The sequence below is a fragment of the Bos indicus x Bos taurus genome, chromosome 4, assembly GCF_003369695.1.
Source record: "Bos indicus x Bos taurus breed Angus x Brahman F1 hybrid chromosome 4, Bos_hybrid_MaternalHap_v2.0, whole genome shotgun sequence".
Classification (NCBI taxonomy): domain Eukaryota; kingdom Metazoa; phylum Chordata; class Mammalia; order Artiodactyla; family Bovidae; genus Bos; species Bos indicus x Bos taurus.
This window is the reverse complement of record NC_040079.1, coordinates 26,863,977-26,882,175: the sequence shown is the minus strand read 5'-3', so window position 1 is coordinate 26,882,175 and position 18,199 is coordinate 26,863,977. Positions and strand designations below refer to the sequence as shown.

Here is an 18,199-nt window from a genome sequence, read left to right as displayed (position 1 = left end):
CACCACACCTGAGGCCTCCACCACCCCTCCATCCTGATAAGGACAGTCACACATGTCCTCCAGGAAGCCCTGCCTGCCAACCTCCACCAGCCCCCAGGTGCCCAGCATGCCATGAGGTGAGGAGAGAACTCATCCCTCACCCTTGGTGACAGAGCTTAGGTTGGTTCAAGGGGGCTTCTGTAGGTTCGGTAGAGGCAACCACCCCCACCCCCAGACCCAGAGCCTCTCCTGGGGCAGTGGCTAGCCCTCCCCCTGGTGACTGGAGCCCTCACTCACTGTCACAGACAGGGCAGCACTCCCCCGGGGTCCTGCCTGGGTGTCTGCAGGGCGTGGGTGGGCAGGGTGGAGGCTCACACTGGACACTCCCATTCTGCCAACAAGGCCTGGTCAGCATGTGAGAGGCAGGCCCAGACGCCAACCCCTCCCTACCGGGCAGCCACACTCACGACACAACGGCAGCGCGAGCAGGGGTCCCCAGAGCCCACGGGCTCCCCGCTGCGGTAGTCCCGCCCATTTAGGAAACAGCCTGTTGGGAAGACGGTGCTGAGACCCTCCTCAGGGCCGTGTGCCAGTCAGTGTCCTGATCTTCTCAGGAGGCCTGTGATAGGCTGTCCATCCGCTTTCCGATCCCCCGACCACCTGCTGACTCACCATCACACACCGGGCAGCAGGTGCCCGGGAGGGGCCGGGCAGGGTATGGGCACAGACTGGCACATTCCCGCTGGCGGCACAGGATGTGGCCTTCCTGTGGGGGACAGAGGAAGGGGCTATCAGAGCGCAGCCAGGTAGCAAGATAGCCTTCGAGTCCTAGCTATCCATTAACTAGATGTTGTTATGAGCAAATTGTGTCCCCCTTCATATTCTTATGTTGCAGTCCTAACCCCATCAGAATGTGACCTTATTTGGAAATAGAGTCGTAGCAGATGTAGTCACATAAGATGAGGTGAGACTGGAAGGGGGTGGTCTCTGATCCAACGACTGGTGTTCTTTTAAAAAGGGGAAATTTGGACACAGACACACACAGAGAGAGCAGCATGTGGAGACAAAGGCAGAAGCCACAGGGTGCCAAGGATTGCCATCCAGCTGCCAGAGCTGGAGAGGGGCCTGGAACAGTCTCCCTGACAGTTCTCAGTCAGAACCAACCCTGCCAGCACCTCGATCTTGGACTTCTGCCTCCAGAACCATGAGAGGACCAATCTCTGTTGTTTAAGCTACTCTTTGTGGCACTTTGTTACTGCAGCCCTAAAAACAAATACAGATGTATAACCTGGCATGTCACCTAAAGTTCTCTGTGACTCAGTTTACTCATCTGGAAAAAAAAGAGAATGATCCTATTTGCAGGAATAGAAATGCAGACGTAGAGAATGGACTATGGCACGAGGGAAGGAGGTAGGGGAGGGGAGGAGCTGGGAGAGTAGCGCTGAGATATATGCACTACCATGTGTAAATAGCTAGCTGATGGGAAGCTGCTGCGATAGCACAGGGAGCTCAGCTCGGCCACCTAGAGGGGTGGGAGAGAGGCTCAAGAGGGAGGTAACATGTGTATACGCATAACTGATTCTAGTCTAGTCAAGGCTATGGTTTTTCCAGTGGTCATGTATGGATGTGAGAATTGGACCATAAAGACAGTTGAGCCCTGAAGAATGAATGCTTTTGAACTGTGGTGTTGGAGAAGACTCTTGAGAGTCTCTTGGACTGCAAGGAGATCCAACCAGTCCATCCTAAAGGAAATCAGTCCTGAATATTCATTGGAAGGACTGACGCTGAAGCTGAAACTCCAATACTTTGGCCACCTGATGGGAAGAACTGGCTCATTGGAAAAGACGCTAATGCTGGGAAAGATTGAAGGCAGGAGGAGAAGGGGATGACAGAGGATGAGATTTTGGATGGCATGACCAGCTTGATGGACATGAGTTTGAGTAAGCTCCAGGAGTTGGTGATGGACAGGGAAGCCTGGCATGCTTCAGTCCATGGGGTTGCAAAGAGTTGGACACGACTGACTGACTGAACTGATAGCTGATTCACTTTGTTGTACTGCAGAAACCAACAGAACATTGTAAAGCAATTAAACTCCAATAAAGAACTTTTAAAATAATGAAATAAAAAAAATTTTAAGGAGACAATAATAGTGCTATCCTCACAGCCTTGTATGGGCATAAGATAAGTATGTCACCACATACTTATCCATCCATCTCCAGAAGCTGACACTTAACAAACACACAGCTGCTACGACTCCCCACGGTCTTTCCCAGACAGACCCAGTCCCTGGAGTTCACACCTATACCTGGCTCGCTACCTCCAGCCCCATGAGTGTCTCTCACAGGTGGGGTGGGCATGTGGGGTGTCCATGTGAACAGGGCGGGGAAGCACATGGTAACAAGGGGGTGGGTGCACCATGGCCTTCGCAGTGGAGTCCTTCGTCCTTGCTGAGCTGCCAGGAAGCTCTGTGGCTCTGGCTTCAGCCCTCTGAATCATAGCCTTACTTGGCGTGCACCCTGCCTGGACGTGAGGCCTTCGTGTCTCTGCCTTTCTCCCCCAGGCTTTGCCCTGACTCTTCCCTATATCTGGTGTCTTAGTCTATTCAGGCTTCTGTAGTAAAAATCCTGTAGTCTGGGTGGCTTATAAACAACAAAAATTTCTCACTGTGTGGGAGGCCAGGGAGTTCAAAATAAAGGTGTTAGGAGTTTCGATGTCTGGTGAGAGGCCTGTTCCTGCTTCAAGCATGAGTGCCTGCTAAGTCGCTTCAGTTATGTACAACTCTTAGAGATGCTTTGCACTGTAGCTTGTCAGGCTCCTCTGTCCATGGGCTTCTCCAGGCAAGAATACTGGAATGGATTGCCATGCCCTCCTCCAGGGGATATTCCCAGTCCTGCTTCATAGATGGCTGTCTTCTTGCTTGCATCCCCCACATGGTGAAAGGGGCAAGAGAGCTCTCTGGGGTCTTTTTTTATTTTTGGCTGTACTTGCTGTGCTCTGTGGCACACACAATCTTAGTTCCCCAACCAGGGATCAAACCTGTGCCCCGTGCAGTGGAAGTACAGAGTCTTAACCACAGGACCACAGGGAAATCCCTCTGGGGTCTTTTTTTTAATATATATAAATAAAGGCACTAATCCCGTTCATTACTTTGCCAACAAAAGTCCATCTAGTCAAGCTATGGTTTTTCCAGTAGTCATGTATGAATGTGAGAGTTGGACTATAAAAAAAGGCTGAGTGCCGAAGAATTGATGTTTGTGAACTGTGGTGTTGGAGAAGACTCTCAAGAGTCCCTTGGACTGCAAGGAGATCAAACCAGTCCATCCTAAAGGAAATCAGTCCTGAATATTCATTGGAAGGACTGATGCTGAAGCTGAAGTTACAGTACTTTGGCCATCCGATGAGCCAACTCTTTAGAAAAGACCTTGATGTTGGGAAAGATTGAAGACAGGAGAAGAAGGGAATGACAGAGGACAAAATGGTTGGATGGCATTATCGACTCGATGGACATGAGTTAGAGCAAGCTCTGGGAGATGGTGATGGACAGGGAAGCCTGGTGTGCTGCGGTCCATGGGGTCAAAAAGAGTTAGACCCCATGGATCGAGCAACTGAACAACAACAGAATCCCAATCATGAGGGCTCTACCCTCTAGAAGTAATTACCGCCCAAAGGCCCCACCTCCTAATACCATCATGTAGGGGTTAAAATTTCAACATATGAATTTGAGGGGGGCACAAAGACATTCAGTCTATAGCACCTGGAGCGTCCCCCCATTCCTCCCTGCTCAAATCTTACTCACTCATTCAGACCTAAGTAAACACCACCCCACCCCGAAGTTTTTCTAGATCTGTGCTGCCCAATAGAAATAGAACACAAACCACATATGTCATTTAAAGTTCCCTGGTAGTCAAAATTCAAAAAGAAAAAGAATCAGATGGAACTAAATGTTAACATTATATTCCACTCAAACCAATGTATCCAAGAAGTTATTTCAACATGTAATCAACATGAAGTGTTAATGAGATATTTTATGCATCTTTCTCTTGTAATTCGTCTTTGAAATCCAGTGCATAGTCTACCCTTAAAGCCCATCTCAAACAGGACGGTCACATTTTGAGGGCTCAGTGTCCACACGGAGTGGCTCCTGCTCAGACAGCAGGGCTCTGGACATCTCAGATCAACTGTATTTCTCCGTCCCTGGAGTTTGTGCCCCCGTCACATCCTGTCTGCCCAGCCTCACTCCTCCTGTAACCTGAAGCGCCTTGTTTGGGTTCACAAACATGCTGCCCACCTACTGTGCTTGGAACTGGACATACGGGCACGACCCCTTCCCCAGCCTCACAGCCTCCAGAATTGGGTCTCTTCCATCTCTGTCCCCTCACAGTGCCTTTTGGGATGTGTTCAGTGGAGTGAAGGAATGAATCTGGGTGACCCGGGGTCGGGTAGTGGTGGGGACAGCCCCAGAGCAGCATGGGGACTCACCAGGCACTGGCAGATCCGGCAGGGGTCCCCAGGGGTGGTCCACTCTTGGCCATGCTCCCAGTGAGAACCATTTTCTGTGCAGCCTTGAGCTGGGGGAGACAGGCAGAGAAGAAGCCTGGTGGAAATTTCAGCCAGACCCTCCCTCCTCCACATGCCCTCTGAGGGTCCTCGTCAGACCCTAAACCCCACCAGATCCTGCCTCTGCCTGGACCCCTTGTCCCAGCTTCCCAGCACCCCAGGCAGGGTCAAGCCCAAGCTCCTCAGCCTGATTTTCTAGGTCTTCGAGGGCCAGCATGGCCACGCCCACCTGTCTCTGCCCTGCCCCCCACCTCTCAGTGTAAGCCACGCCCACCAGCCTGCGCCTTCCCAACCAACACACACCCACCTCACATGGAGTGTCAGTCCCAAACGGCCCTCTCTTCCTGGCATGCCCTCTGCCCTTCACCTAGCGAACTGCTGTCTAGCCTTGAGGTTCAGTCCGGACCCACCACCCCCAGGACGCCCTCCCTTCCGTGCCCAGGTTGGACGAGGTCTCCACTAGGTCTCCTTCCTCTGAGTTTCTATAGTATCTGCGTGTAATTTAATCCCGCCTTTGCCAGTCCTAGTTTGTGACTCAGTGTCGCCCTCTAGTGGTCTGCCTCGAGGGTCCACGGGTGTCTTTGCACAAAGCAGGTAATTGTCAATGTTTATCGAGGTATATACAGTATCATTATCCCCCTCTTACAGATGGGGAACTGAGGCACGGAGTAACTCTCTCAGAGGCACACAAGCGCTAAGTGACAAGGGTAGAACTTGGAGCAGGTGTGGTCAGGCGCGGCTCCCCCGCTGACGAAACCCCCAGGTCAGGGGTCTGTAGAGTGAGCTCTGGGTTGATGAAACAGCCTAACAGCCCCACCTGGAGCTCCACCAGGGAAGGGGCAGGGGCTCTCACCTTGGCAGGTCGGGCAGCAGTGCCCAGGCCTCAGGACTGGCTTGGGGCAGGGGATGGGCGGGCACTTCGTGGGCACGCAGCGAACCAGGCTCCTCTGTAACACACCCACAGCTGTGCTGCCTCCAGCTCTGGCTCCCAGAGAGAGCAGGCTGGGCCACAGGGCGGGGATGGAGGGAGGATCTCTCTGGCACCAGGCCTCAGGAGGTATGTGAGGGGCTGAAAGTGTGGCAGGTGCGGCCCAGAGCAGGCGCGGGTATCCCAGGAGGAGCAGGGCCCGGGCAAAGGTGCGGGGGACTCACCAGGCAGGAGCACTGGAGACAAGGGTTGGAGCTGGACCAGAAGTTGGCCCCTTCCTCGTAAAGCTGCCCCTCATACTCACAGCCTGGGGAAGATTGCCAGAAAGACAAGCTAGTCAGTAGAGAGCAAGGTGGCTGGTCATCACCCAGGGGAAGGCATGACCCCAGGTAGGTATGGAACCCTCTGGGGCTGAGGCCAGGGTGAGGGGGTAGGCAAGACAAGGGCAGGTCACCTGGCCGGCAGACGGGGCAGCACTCCCCAGGTGGGGTGTAGCTCTCCAGGCAGTTGAGCTCTGAGCATGAGGGCCCCTGGCACCGCACTGTCCCTGCCTGCAGAACAGACACTGAGCCCTCCTGCCTTCTCCACTGCCCAAGCCGAGTGGAGGCCTAGACAACTCCAGGGCTCAGTGCCAGGGTGGCAGCAGCAGCCCTGCCTGGCCCCCAGGTCAGGCTTAGCACTGCCAGGCCTGGGGTATGCCAGACAGCAGGGATGTAGCTGGTAGTTGGGGCCAGGCTCTGATTCCCTTACCTGGCAGGTGCAGATAACACAGCGCTCCAATTGCCACATTTCCCCATCCCTGTAGCCTCCAGGGCAGCCTGCAAAACCAGGGCCAGGCCCCAAGTAAGGGACCCAGCGAATTGGGGCAAAAGACAAGGACGCGACATCAAAGGGGCACTGTTTGGGTGAGAATCAGATTTGTATATTTACTACAACATCTCAGCAGATGGCAGTATAGTGTCTGACTCTAATATCAGTAGGCCCATCATTTTACAACACATGCAAGCAGTGAGGGAAGAGTGACTTTTTAAAAATTTCACCAAAGACATCATCAGTTCAGTTCAGTTCAGTCGCTCAGTCATGTCCGACTCTTTGCGACCCCATGGACTGCAGCACGCCAGGCCTCCCTGTCCTTCACCAACTCCCAGAGCTTGCTCAAACTCATGTCCATTGATGATGCTATCCAACCATCTCGTCCTCTGTCGTTCCCTTCTCCTCCTGCCTTCAATCTTTCCCAGCATCAGGGTCTTTTCAAATGAGTCAGCTCTTTAAGACATCATATGGGCTAGCAATGGCCCTGAGGCACCATTTATCTTACAAGCTGTGTGCGGGCGCATGCGAGCACGTGTGTGTGTGTGTGTGTGTGTGTGTGTGTGTGTGTCCCTTTTCACTGAGATCTAATGACTCCAAAGACATTACTCCTCATCTCATCTTGGCCAAGACTTTCAGGCTACATTGCCAGACCTCAACCAGTGCCTGGACCCCTGTCCCACCTTTCAAACTACCAGCTGCTATTCTTCCTGCAGTATGGTTGCCAGATTAAAATATAGAACACTCACTTAAATGTGAATTTCAGATGAACAACACAAAATTTTTTAGTATAAGTACACCCCAAATATTGCACAGGACATACTTAAAAATATGTGCTATTTATCTAAAATTCAAATATAACGGGGCATCCTGTTTTTATTTGCTGAAGCTGGAAACCTTATCTTCCTAACTGTGAGCTAGTAACACTTCCCAGCAGTCACTGCCTCCACTTCCGCCCAGCTCTCTTCATGTCACTGGCCCATGGCCTTCCTAGTCTCCTAAAGCTCGGAGTCCACGTTCTATGGCATACAACCATGTTCCTTAGAAACAACCTTTCTTCTGTAGCCTACTGTCATCTCTGGCTCCATGCCCAGACCACTGAGCATGTAATAACCCCCTACCTGGTCTTCCTACATCTAGCCCATACCAGATGAATATTCCAAAAATGCCTCTTGGAACATGCCACACTCCAGCTCTGCAGCCTTCAATGGCTCCCATTGTCCACAGAAGAATGTCCAAACTGCAAGGCTTATAGCAGCCTGTTCCCACTGGCCTTCCCAGGCTGATTTGCTGTGACACACGTCTCCGCATTCTGGTGTGCAGAGGACCCTCCTTCTGTGGAAACCCCACTCTTCCTTGAAGACCCAGCTTGGATGATGCGTTGTCCATAGAGCCCTCCCTGCCCTCTCCTCTGGCAACTGGCCACTTACTACCTTTCTCTGCTTCCTCTTAATCTGTTCACTAGCTCTTAAATCTTGTATTACACTAGCTATGTAAATTCATCTTCTCACTAGATTAGAAGCTCCTGGAGGGAAGGAAGAAGATCATGTCAAGCCTTTGGCTCAGTCCCAGGCCAGAGGCAGCATTTGCTGACTTGCACTTCACTTCCAAACTTCCTAAACCGGAGCAAGCAGGCGGGCACCCTCTGGGCACATAGCAGGAGGCAGGCCAGGCTTGGGGGCCCTGGAACCAGTGTGGGAAGTGCGGCTGGGGCAGACAGGAAGCTGAGCGGGCTCACAGTGTGGGCAGCATGCTCCTGGCTCTTGGCAGGGTCCTCTCGGGCATGGCTTCTGGGTGCAAGTTACAGCTCCTTCCTGTGGGGAAGCAGGTGATGGAACTCTGGAGGGTGGTCCTTCAGAACTGAAACCTCCCCCCAGGCTGGGACCCACCGGAGGAGCAAGAGGCTGAACGGGCTCAGAGTCTGCAGGCTGCCCTTGGCCCAAGGGCAGAAAAGGGACATCCTTCCCCCACCCCCATCATCTCCTGCCACTCTCAACCCTCGGAAACCAGCGCTTTCAAGAGCCAGCCACATCTCCAGAGTAGGGAGATCCTGGGAAGGGAATAGAGGGCTTCCTATGGAGGGGTGAATAAGGGAAGGCTGGAGGAAGGTGGAGCCAAGCGAGGGAGAAGAGGCAGGTAGATAACAGGGACAGACGCATGAGTGGGGGACACTGAGGGTGCACAGGTGAGGAGTGGGTACAGGAGGATAAGAACCCCTCTGTGTGTGTTGCGGAGGTTGAGCTCCAGAAAGCACAACAATTCAGAATCAACTGAAGGCTGCCAGAGGCAAGGCTTGGAGGGATGGCAGGTAGAACGCCCCCCTTCTAAACATTCTGCACACCAGCTGCAGCAACAGGCAGCTGAGGTGAGGGGGACAGGGGTGGGGTATCCCAGGGGCCCGTGAGAACTTACCAGGCAGCGGCAGATGGTGCAGGCATCTGGGGTGAAGGTCTCCCCATTGCCATAGGCCTGACCATTGTGGCTGCAGCCTAGGGAGGACACGGTGCTGTCACTCGGGGCCATCTCCAGGCCCCAGGGTGGTGCCCGCGGGCAGGCAGATGGCACTCACCGTGGCAGCGGGCCAGGCCGGGCTTGGGGACACAGTTTGCAGCCCCGTCCTGGCAGACACAGGCTGTGCAGGCGTCGGGCTCCCAGCGAGCCCCCTCGGGCCAGGCCCGGCCCAACCCCCAGCACTGGGGGGAAGCTGGGTGGCACTCACAGGACTCCAGCTGCGTCACCCTGCCCTGCAAGTCCTTGTTCTGGGGAAGAGGTGGGGGTGGGAGGCACTGGTTCAGCCTCCCCCACCGTTTCCCACAGCGTATGAAAGCCAGGGCAGGATGAGAAGGAAACTTGATGGAGCAGAGGTGGGCCCACCTCCGGGCAGCATCCCCTCAGACAGCGCCAGTTCTCACGGCCTGGGGTCTGGACGGGCTCCCAGAGGAGCATGGGCCCCCAGTCCTCTTCTTTAGACAAAAGGGGACCCAGTCCCCATTACCCAACAGTTAAAGACCTTAATCCATCCAAAATTTTCCCTGACAATGTCTTATATGAAGTAGGCACTCCATAATGTCCACCAAGTACATGAAAGAAAATGAAAATCTGGTTGACAGATACCTGGAGGTCCTTCTCGTGTAAGAAAGAACCAATGTTAACTGTTCAGATAAGAGCCTTTCTATGTGCATTTAAAACAAAACTCTGTTTCAGGGTCCCACAAGCTCCCCTTCCCTCCTTTCTTCCCACTACGCCAGGCCTGCCCTGCCCCTTGCACACCCAACCACCTTCAATGGTACCTGTTCTCTGAGCTCCGTGACCTCTGCCTCCAGCCTTTCCAGCTGCTCCTCCAGGGGGCGCCACCATTCCTCGGGGACCCCAGCAGGGGCTGAGGAGTGGGCTGGCCCCTCTGACTGGTAGTCCTGGATGTCAGCAAGGCCAAGGGGCTCCCTGGAGATGGCCCCACCTGAAGGCACAAGAATCCAGGGAGGGCCTATGGGTGAGGGGCTAGCAAGGCTTCCTGGGTTTGTCTTCCCAATATCAGTCCTATATCCCACCCTTGTCCACCTGCCAAACCCACCGTCCTGGGAAGGAAAAATGGTCTGTGAGGGGCTGGAAAGCATTGGAGGAGGAGGAGGGTGCCCTGAGTGGACAAAAGTGACCCAGACCAGTTTTCCCAAGTAAAGCTATGACAAACCTAGACAGCATATTAAAAACAAAGGCATCACTTTGCTAAAAAAAAAAAAGTCTGTATAGCCAAAGTTATGGTTTTTCCAGTAGCTGCGTAAGGATGTGAGAGCTGGACCATAAAGAAGGCTGAGCACCGAAGAATTCATGTTTTTGAAATGTGAGGCTGGGAAAACTCTTGAGAGTCCCTTGGACAGCAAAGAGATCAAACCAGTCAATCCTAAAGGAAATCAACCCTGAATATTCACTGGAAAGACTCATGCTAAAGCTGAAGCTCCAATAATTTGGCTACCTGATGAGAAGAGCTGACTCATTGGGAAAGACACTGATGCTGGGAAAGATTGAAGGCAAAAGGAGAAGAGGGTGGCAGAGCGTGAGATGGTTGGATGGCATCACCGACTCAATGGACATGAGTTTGAGCAAACTCCGGGAGATGGTGAAGGGCAGGGAAGCCTGGTATGCTGCAGTCCATGGGGTATCAAAGAGTCAGACACAACTTACTGACTGAACGACAGTAACAAGAACCTCAGGCAGGTATAAGCCCCAGGGAGCCCAGCTCACTGGGAGCCTGGGGGAGGATACAGACCAGGTTTCCCTGTAGTCTGTTCTGACTCTGCAGGGGTCCCCAGCCACGGGGGACGTGCAGGGTCATCCAGCCTCATTCAGACCAGGGTCTTTGCCAGGGACAGCCTGGGGAACTGACATGTCATGCTGGGAGGGCCCACAAGTCAACACAGTCAGCAGGAGAGGGAGACAGACCAGTGAAAGATGGGCCTGCTTTCAGGGACCTGGGGTCTGTGAGCAAACCCCGCCTCCATCTGCTTGGCTTCATCTTCAGAAAGGACACCGCTTCTGGGCGCAGCAATGGGCAACTCTCCCCCCTGCTGTCACACCCAAGCCTTGCCACTCTTTTCCAGGCCTATGGCAGAGGGGCTTGGCAACCCACACTGGGCAGGGTGTGCTCCAGAAAGCAGGATGTGGCTGCATTTCTTAAAGGGTTAGGGGAAAGTGCTGGCAGGGCCCCTACTAGCTTTCAAGGCTCCATCAGAATGAAGACAGCCTGTCCTGGGTTCTAGATGACACTGGGTCCTGGGAGAGGCTGGGGAAGGCCACTTTTGCCTCACTTTGATCTCTATTCCACAATCAGGAAAATAAAGACCATGCAGATGGGGATCGTCTGATTCCAGGCTTGGTTCCCAAACATCATCCCTCCTCTGGGTGAGGTGGGCAGGGCAGCAGAGGGTCTGGAGCGGGAGGCGGGTGAGGAGGAGAAAGGGGAGGAGGGAAAGGGAAGAGTTCTTCCTCAGAGGCATCTCATTAGTGAGGCTGGCCTGGGTGGCTGAAAGAGCTTTTGGTGAACGTTAGTCCAAGGAAGCAAGGGCACAATGTCGCTCACTCCCCAGCCGCCTGACTGCCTCCACCAAAGTGGGTTGGAGAGTCTAGTCCAAAACCTATATTGTCTTCTTTTGTCCAAATCTGCTTTGTCCTGGGTTCCTTGGCTTGGTTAACGCCACCTTTGTGGTGCGTGCTAAGTTGCTTTGGTCGTGCCTGACTTTGCGACCCTGTGGATTGTAGCCCACCAGGTTCCTCTGTCCATGGGATTCTCCAGGCAAGAACACTGGAGTAGGTTGCCATTTCCTCCTCCAGGAGATCTTCCTGACCCAGGGATAGAACCTGCATCTCTTAGGTCTCCTGCATTGGCAGGTAGGTTCTTTACCACTAGCGCCACCTGGGAAGCTCGATGCCACCCCCACCTACCTAGAAATCTGGGGCTCAGCTGCCCTCTTGGTACCCCTCCCAAACCCCATCAGTCTCTGGTCTCAGCCGGTTATCCCCTCACCCCATCTCCCCAGCTCTGCTCCTCTCCCCTCTCATCTCCACTCTGGAGGCTGAAGTCTCCTTGCCTCCAGCTGCTCCTCTTCTCTTGGCACAGTTGCTTTAAATCCCACATCTGAAGGTGCCCAGCAGCAAATCCAAATGTGACCTTTCCCAAGTGCCCATTATCTTTTCAGCCCACTCTCCTACCCCCCAACAAACCTTGGGCAGGGTGTCATCACTTGGAATGGCTCTCTGTCCTGGTGTGGTATCTAGCTCCCTTCCCGGCCCCATGAAGGGTGGCCAAGGGTGGTCCCAGTATCTTATACCCTTCACCTCAGCTCTACACCCCATGCCCCATGATTCCTCCTTTCAGGCCACTGCCTGCCTGCTTAAGCAAACACAGTCAGGGGGTCAGGAGAAGCTGGGGTCCTGTGGGACCCTCAGGGAAGATCCAGCCAGTCCTTTTCCTGGAGAGATCTGCAGAGAAGAGCTCCTGGTTGTTGTGCAAAGCCTGATTCCTCCCCATGGAACTGTCCTCAGCTCCCCTCCCTTCCCCGCGCTGCCCCCCCCGCCCGACACAATCCATGCACTGACCCCTCTACTCCTGCCGGTCCTTCTGGAGGAAAGCCAGACACAGACACTCAAAGCCAGTTCCCATGGCGGACCTTCTTTTTTTTCCCCTCTGTTCTCAGGACAAATAATTAACTTCAGACTCCCAGATTCCAGGGCAGCCTCTCCCCCACCACTGCCTGCAAGAATTCCTCCCGAGGCCAGAGCAGGAAGCCCCCTCCTGCCCCAGGACCCCAGAACCTCATGTCATAGTCTCTGTGCCGCTGGCACCACGCTGGCTCCTCCACCGATGGGGAGGACTCAGGCTGGCCGGAGAGGCGAACACACTGCAAGGCAGGGCCCCAGGAGGCAGCCCCCCTCCCAGCCCAGCTGTTCCCTCAGACTGGGCTGAGCAAGAGGTAAGGTCCCACCTGGCTGTCCCCAAACCCTTAGCACCCCAACTTACCTCGGCTGGTCCCCGGGGCCAGTGTCCGGCTTGCGAGCTGCAGAATGAGGGACAGCAGGACGGCCACGGCCCTGGCCATGCTCTCCCCGCCTTGCTGACTGCAGTCTTGGCTCAGCAGGCACAGGGAGGGGGGGTGGGGACACACCAGGCCGCCTCCCACCCAGCCTTTGTTCAGGGAGGGCTTCTGGTGTCTGTCATCCAGGCCTGTGGTGCCTGCCTGCCTGATGGCACCTCCATCCTGACCCCAGCCCCGGCTCAGAGGTGCAGGAGAGTGCCTGGGGGGCCGGAAGCTGGAAGCAAGTGGGGGTGACTTCTCTTGCATAGGGTCCAGGAGCCACTCCTTAAAAAAAACCCCACAAATTCATCACTCTCAGGCTCTGGGACCGCTGGTCTCCCTGACCCTTGGGTCATTCTGCCACCCTGGGGTTCCCTTCTTCACCTGTGTATAGGAGAAGCAAACTGAGCTGGGTTCAAATCCCAGCTCAGCCAATTCCACGTGCCCGTAGGCCTCTAACTTCGTGCCTCAGTTTCCCTATTTGTAAACTGGTCATAATATCTACTTTATAGACTTGCAGTGAGGACTAAGAGAGACTATGGAGATAAGGAATTTAGGGTAGGGTAGTGGCTGGCACAGACTAAGTGCTCGGTAAACAACTGAAAACAAGTGGTGATGCTCCAGGTCTCCAAAGTCAAGGACTCCTCGTTTCCTCCTCCTCCTCTCTTCACCTCTGCATTTCTTTCCTGGACTCTACCCGCCATCCCCATCTACCCTGATAGCCCCAGGTTGGGCCCCAAATGCCAAGACTTTCCTTCCCCAGCCCATTTCCAGATCTTGGGCTCAGGCCTGGCCTGGGGAGGGGGGGCGTTGTGAGTCCAGGCAGGGGGCCGGGCTAGGCCCTGGGCTCCGCAGGGGGAGGGGGCCAAAGGGAGGAAGTGAGAGACACTGGTCACGTGGACCGCAAGCCTGGGAAACTCCTCGGTGCAGCTGGGAAGCAGGGGAGGTGGGGATGGGCCCCAGCTCACAGGCCCAGGGACATGGAGGGTGGAGCCACGAATCCCACCATAGCAGTCTTTGCCCCCCCACCCCCTGCCCCAGCCACAAAAGCCAGAAAACCAGAGCTCCCCACCCTCGCCCAGGACAGGGCTAAAGGTCCCTCTAGCCCACTCGCCAAGCTCCATAAGGGAAAGGTGTGTCTCACCCCCGCCCAACCCCCCCACCCCAAGTGTGGACCCCTGAAAGGTCCCCAGCAGTTGGCAGCAGGGGGCAGGGAGGGCAGCTATGGGCCAGTTCTGAGACCTGGCTTGGCTAAGCCTGGAGCCAGGCTCCTGGGAGCAGAAGAGCACCAGGGCCAGCTGGATGGAAGAGGAACAAGGAAGTGGCAGCTGTGCTCCCACCAGGTTTAAGGAAAGTGATGTCTGTCAGAAGCAGGGCCCCGGGAGGCTGCGTGGAGGAGAGGCTAAGAGCAGACTCCAGGTCAGTCTAGAGTCTGATGCTCTCTGCTGTGACCTCAGGCAAGTCGTTTAACTTTCAGTGGCTACTTTTTCTTCTCTGTGGCTCTAATGGCACCCACCTCATCGGTGTGTGAGGGTTAGCAAATTAACGGCTGGAAAGAGGACTCAGCACAGGGCCTGGCACACAGGCATTAGGTCTTATCGCTTCTCCCCTGGGATGTCGGTCACCCCATCATTCCCGCTTTACAGGTGAGGAGTCTGAGAAGTCAGGTTAGCTGCGAAGTCAGCTGAGAAGTCAGGTAAGTCACCCTGGAAGTAAACCACGGAGCCTGGATTCAATGCCAGGCCCTTGGGGCCCCAGAGCTCATACTCCATATCACCACCAGGAGCCCAAGCACCCGCCCTGGCCACCCCAGCTCCCAGCTGCTTCCTGCTCTGGCCAGCCCCCCACACCCTTGCCCTCCTACCGTGCCCACTCCAGCCCCTCCATCCTCTGTCAGAGTACCTGAGTATCGCTGGAGAACATCCCCACCCTTGGGTGACTAGATTCCCTTCAAATTCATATCTACAAACTTCAATGGACATGCAACAGCGTCAGGAATTCTATTACAGTTCCCTGGTAAGGGGATTCCCTGGTGGTCCAGTGGTTAGGACTCCATGCTTCCATTACAGGCAGCCCAGGTTTGATCCCTGGTTGGGGAACAAAGATCCAACATGCTGTGCAATGAGGCCAAAAAAAAAAAAAAAATCCCTGGTAAATCCAATCTCCTGTTCCCAGAGAGGAGCATTTCATACCCTTGCCTTCCTTCCTAAATGTTTCAGTGGCCCCACCCTTATCCACTATATGATTTTGGCAAGTTATCAAACCTTTCTCAGCCTCAGGTCCCTCCCCTGTGAAGTAGAGGTAATGATAGTACCTCCCTCGTGATTCTTATAAGGGCTGTCTTAGCCTGGGTTCCCTGAAAGCAGAGCCTGAGACAAAGGCTTACATGTGGGTTTATTTTGGAATATGATCCCAGGGAGCAGGAATGAAGGGTGGGAAGGATGGAAAGCTGATACAAGACCGCCTTGTGGAGGAGCTGATCACTGTGTTGGGCATCTGTGTGTCCAATCCCACAGGTCCATCTGTGTGAAAGCAGCTCAGCTGGAAAGAGGAAACACTTTTCCCCTGAGCTAGCCTCACAGGGCACTCGCTGCTCCCAGTCAGGTGTGAACAAGTGTTCAAGTGGGCTCCTGAGGTGTCCAGCGCCGTGCAACAGGGAAGTTCCAAAGCAAGATGGGAGCAATTGACAGCTGGGGCCTGAGGCAAGACGCTGCCAGGATGCGTGTTTGCAGAGTTGTGTGCTTTGGAGAATGGATTAAGGTGCAGGTGAGTTGGAGAAAACTCTTGAAAGTCTCTTGGACTGCAATGAGATCCAAACAGTCCATCCTAAAGGAAATCAGTCCTGAATATTCATTGGAAGGACTGATGCTGAAGCTGAAACTCCAATACTTTGGCCCCCTGATGAGAAGAGCTGACTCCTTGGAAAAGACCCTGATGCTGGGAAAGATTGAAGGCAGGAGGAGAAGGGGACGACAGAGGATGAGATGGTTGGATGGCATCACTAACTCAATGGACATGAGTTTGAGTAAACTCTGGGAGTTGGTGATGGATAGGGAAGCCTGGCATGCTGCAGTCCATGGGGTCACAAAGAGTCGGACATGACTGAGCAACTGAACTGAATTGAAATAATTTGCAGAAGAGGTGTCAATGAGACAATGCCTGTAGAAGTCTTTCTATGGTACTTGGCACGTGTTAAGCACCCAAAACATATTATTATTTTTATCGACATCATTGTCATCTCCTGCTGAAGCCCAACCTGAAAAGCTAGTATTAGCTTTCTTTGTCTCCCACCGAAGGTACAGAAACTTCTGGAAAAGTCACTCTATGAAATAAAAACCCAGGAAAGGGTGTTGTTTGGGAGAGGCAGTTGAGTTTCAACCATGACTGATCACAGCCTCTTGGTGCCAGGTATTGAGCCAGATACAGGAATATAGGGATGAACAAATCAGGAACAGCAATGGGCAGAATGCCCTGGGCCAGGCCGAGGGATGTGGGACGTGGCCCCTGGCAGAGGGAGGGGCACGAACACACGACCCTAGGTGCACGCAAATGTCAGGCTTGGAATAAAGGGCTCATATTTCTCCGCTCAGCTAGTGGAACCAGATGCCACCATCCTCACCAAAAACCAATGCTTTCTTGTTTTCTTTAGCCAGGAACTTTCTGGCTAGAGAAACAAGGAATAACTCTGGCCCAGGCTTAAGTCCTTACTCGACAGGGTGTCCCCAGGTCTGTGACTCAGCAGGGCTTGTAGGCACAGTAGCGTGTGTAGCTCAGTATGGCAGCAGAAGGGCTTCGGGTCTAGAGTCAGTGAGTCCTGAGTTCAAATCCTGCTCCACCACTTACTGTCTGTGCTGAGTGATCTACCTCTTCCATTCATCCTCCCCCTCCACGCCTTACAGACTGCTTCACCTTGGCTTTCATGCCCTCTGTCTTCCTGTTGGGTGAGCCAAAGAGAGGCACAGGCAGGACCTGCGGGCAGGAGAGGAGAGTGGTTGGGGTATTTCTTCCTGGCTTCCTGCTCACCACACTATTCCTGCCCCTTATCTGCTCAGCCCAGAGGGTGGCAGTGGATCCCTGCTAACAAGTTCCTGGCCCTCAGCATCCCTGGTGATTCTCTTAACCATGTCTGCAGATCTGTAAATGGTCCCTTATTAAACTTCTCTTTAGCTAACCCCTTTGGAGGGGAATTCTCTTTTCTCCTGGGCCTTTAGCTTATATGCTAATCTTACCACATATACTCTACCTCCCTAAGCCAAAATCTTTCATCTGTAATGCAATACGTGCATACGAGTGCTCAGTTGTGTCTGACTCTTGGCAACCCCGTGGACTATAGCCTGCCAGCCTCCGCTGTCCTTGGAATTCTCCAGGCAAGGATACCGGAGTGGCTATTTTCTACTCCAGGGGATGTTCTGGACCTAGGGATCGCACCCACGTCTCTTGCATCTCCTGCGTTGGCAGGCAGATTCTTACCGCTGAGCCACCTGGGAAGCCCCTCCATCTGTAAAAGGAAGTAATAACCACTGCTGTAGGTTGGGAGAGTCCAATGAGGCAATGTACATGTGATGTGTGCCTGACACGTGTGTGGCGCCTGGTACGCAAAAGAACCCAACATAAGTTACTTTCTGTTCCTCCCCTCCTTCTGGTTGTACTGACAAGAGCAGCAGGTTGATTTTCCTCTGGATTTTGTGGCTGGAAGCAAGAGGTTGCTATAAGGAGTGAGGGAGATAGGGATAAGGAAATTGTTAAGTTTTGTACTTAATGCCTTTCAAGTCCGGGGCTTCCCAGGTGGCTTGGTAGTAAAGAATCCACCTGCTAATGCAGGAGACTCAGGTTTGATCCCTGGCTCGGAAAGATCCCCTGGAGAAGGAAATGGCAACCCACTCCAGTATTCTTGCCTGGGAGATCCCATGGACAAAGGAGCTTGGTGGGCTACAGTCTAGGGAGTCGCAAAAGAGTTGGACACGACTTATCGACTAAACGACAGCAACCTTTCAAACCACGCCAGTTGTAACAAATGAAGTAAGCCCACAATGTTATAAAGGCAAGTGCATCATGACACCTGCTTCAGCCCTTCCTTGCTTATCACTCCCCCCAACGTGACCAATGGTGACAAGGTCTGTTGTTCCACACCCATCCCCTGGCCCACACGACCACATGCAAGCCTGTGAGCATCACATGGTTTCGTTTGGGTGTGGTGCTTGGGAAAAGGCCGTGCAGGATCCCATCTCTCCCCCACCCAGTCTGCCCCTGCAAGTCACCCACTCACCCCTGAAGCTCCTTTCTTGGTGGTTCCTGTCTCCACCTCCCTATTTACCCAGGACCCTCTCTCCCCACTCACAACATCATGTTCACCCCAGGC

The 18,199-nt window shown here is 53.8% G+C and overlaps 1 protein-coding gene across 1 annotated transcript in view; it reads right to left on the bottom strand.

The window, feature by feature from the left end:
• The window catches only part of KCP (kielin cysteine rich BMP regulator), a 31,052-nt gene extending 16,495 nt beyond the window's left edge, over positions 1-14,557 (bottom strand). The window contains exons 1-14 of the mRNA XM_027539048.1: positions 14,357-14,557; positions 12,786-13,125; positions 9,565-9,731; positions 8,844-9,033; positions 8,687-8,763; positions 8,013-8,088; positions 6,215-6,282; positions 5,919-6,015; positions 5,689-5,771; positions 5,390-5,483; positions 4,459-4,547; positions 652-745; positions 447-526; positions 277-370 (exon numbers count right to left, since the gene is read on the bottom strand). Of these exons, the coding sequence (XP_027394849.1) occupies positions 277-370; positions 447-526; positions 652-745; positions 4,459-4,547; positions 5,390-5,483; positions 5,689-5,771; positions 5,919-6,015; positions 6,215-6,282; positions 8,013-8,088; positions 8,687-8,763; positions 8,844-9,033; positions 9,565-9,731; positions 12,786-13,107 (1,531 nt within the window). The 5' untranslated portion in view covers positions 13,108-13,125; positions 14,357-14,557. The remainder of the gene's footprint in view (positions 1-276; positions 371-446; positions 527-651; positions 746-4,458; positions 4,548-5,389; positions 5,484-5,688; positions 5,772-5,918; positions 6,016-6,214; positions 6,283-8,012; positions 8,089-8,686; positions 8,764-8,843; positions 9,034-9,564; positions 9,732-12,785; positions 13,126-14,356) is intronic.
• Between the last annotated feature and the right edge of the window lie 3,642 nt (positions 14,558-18,199).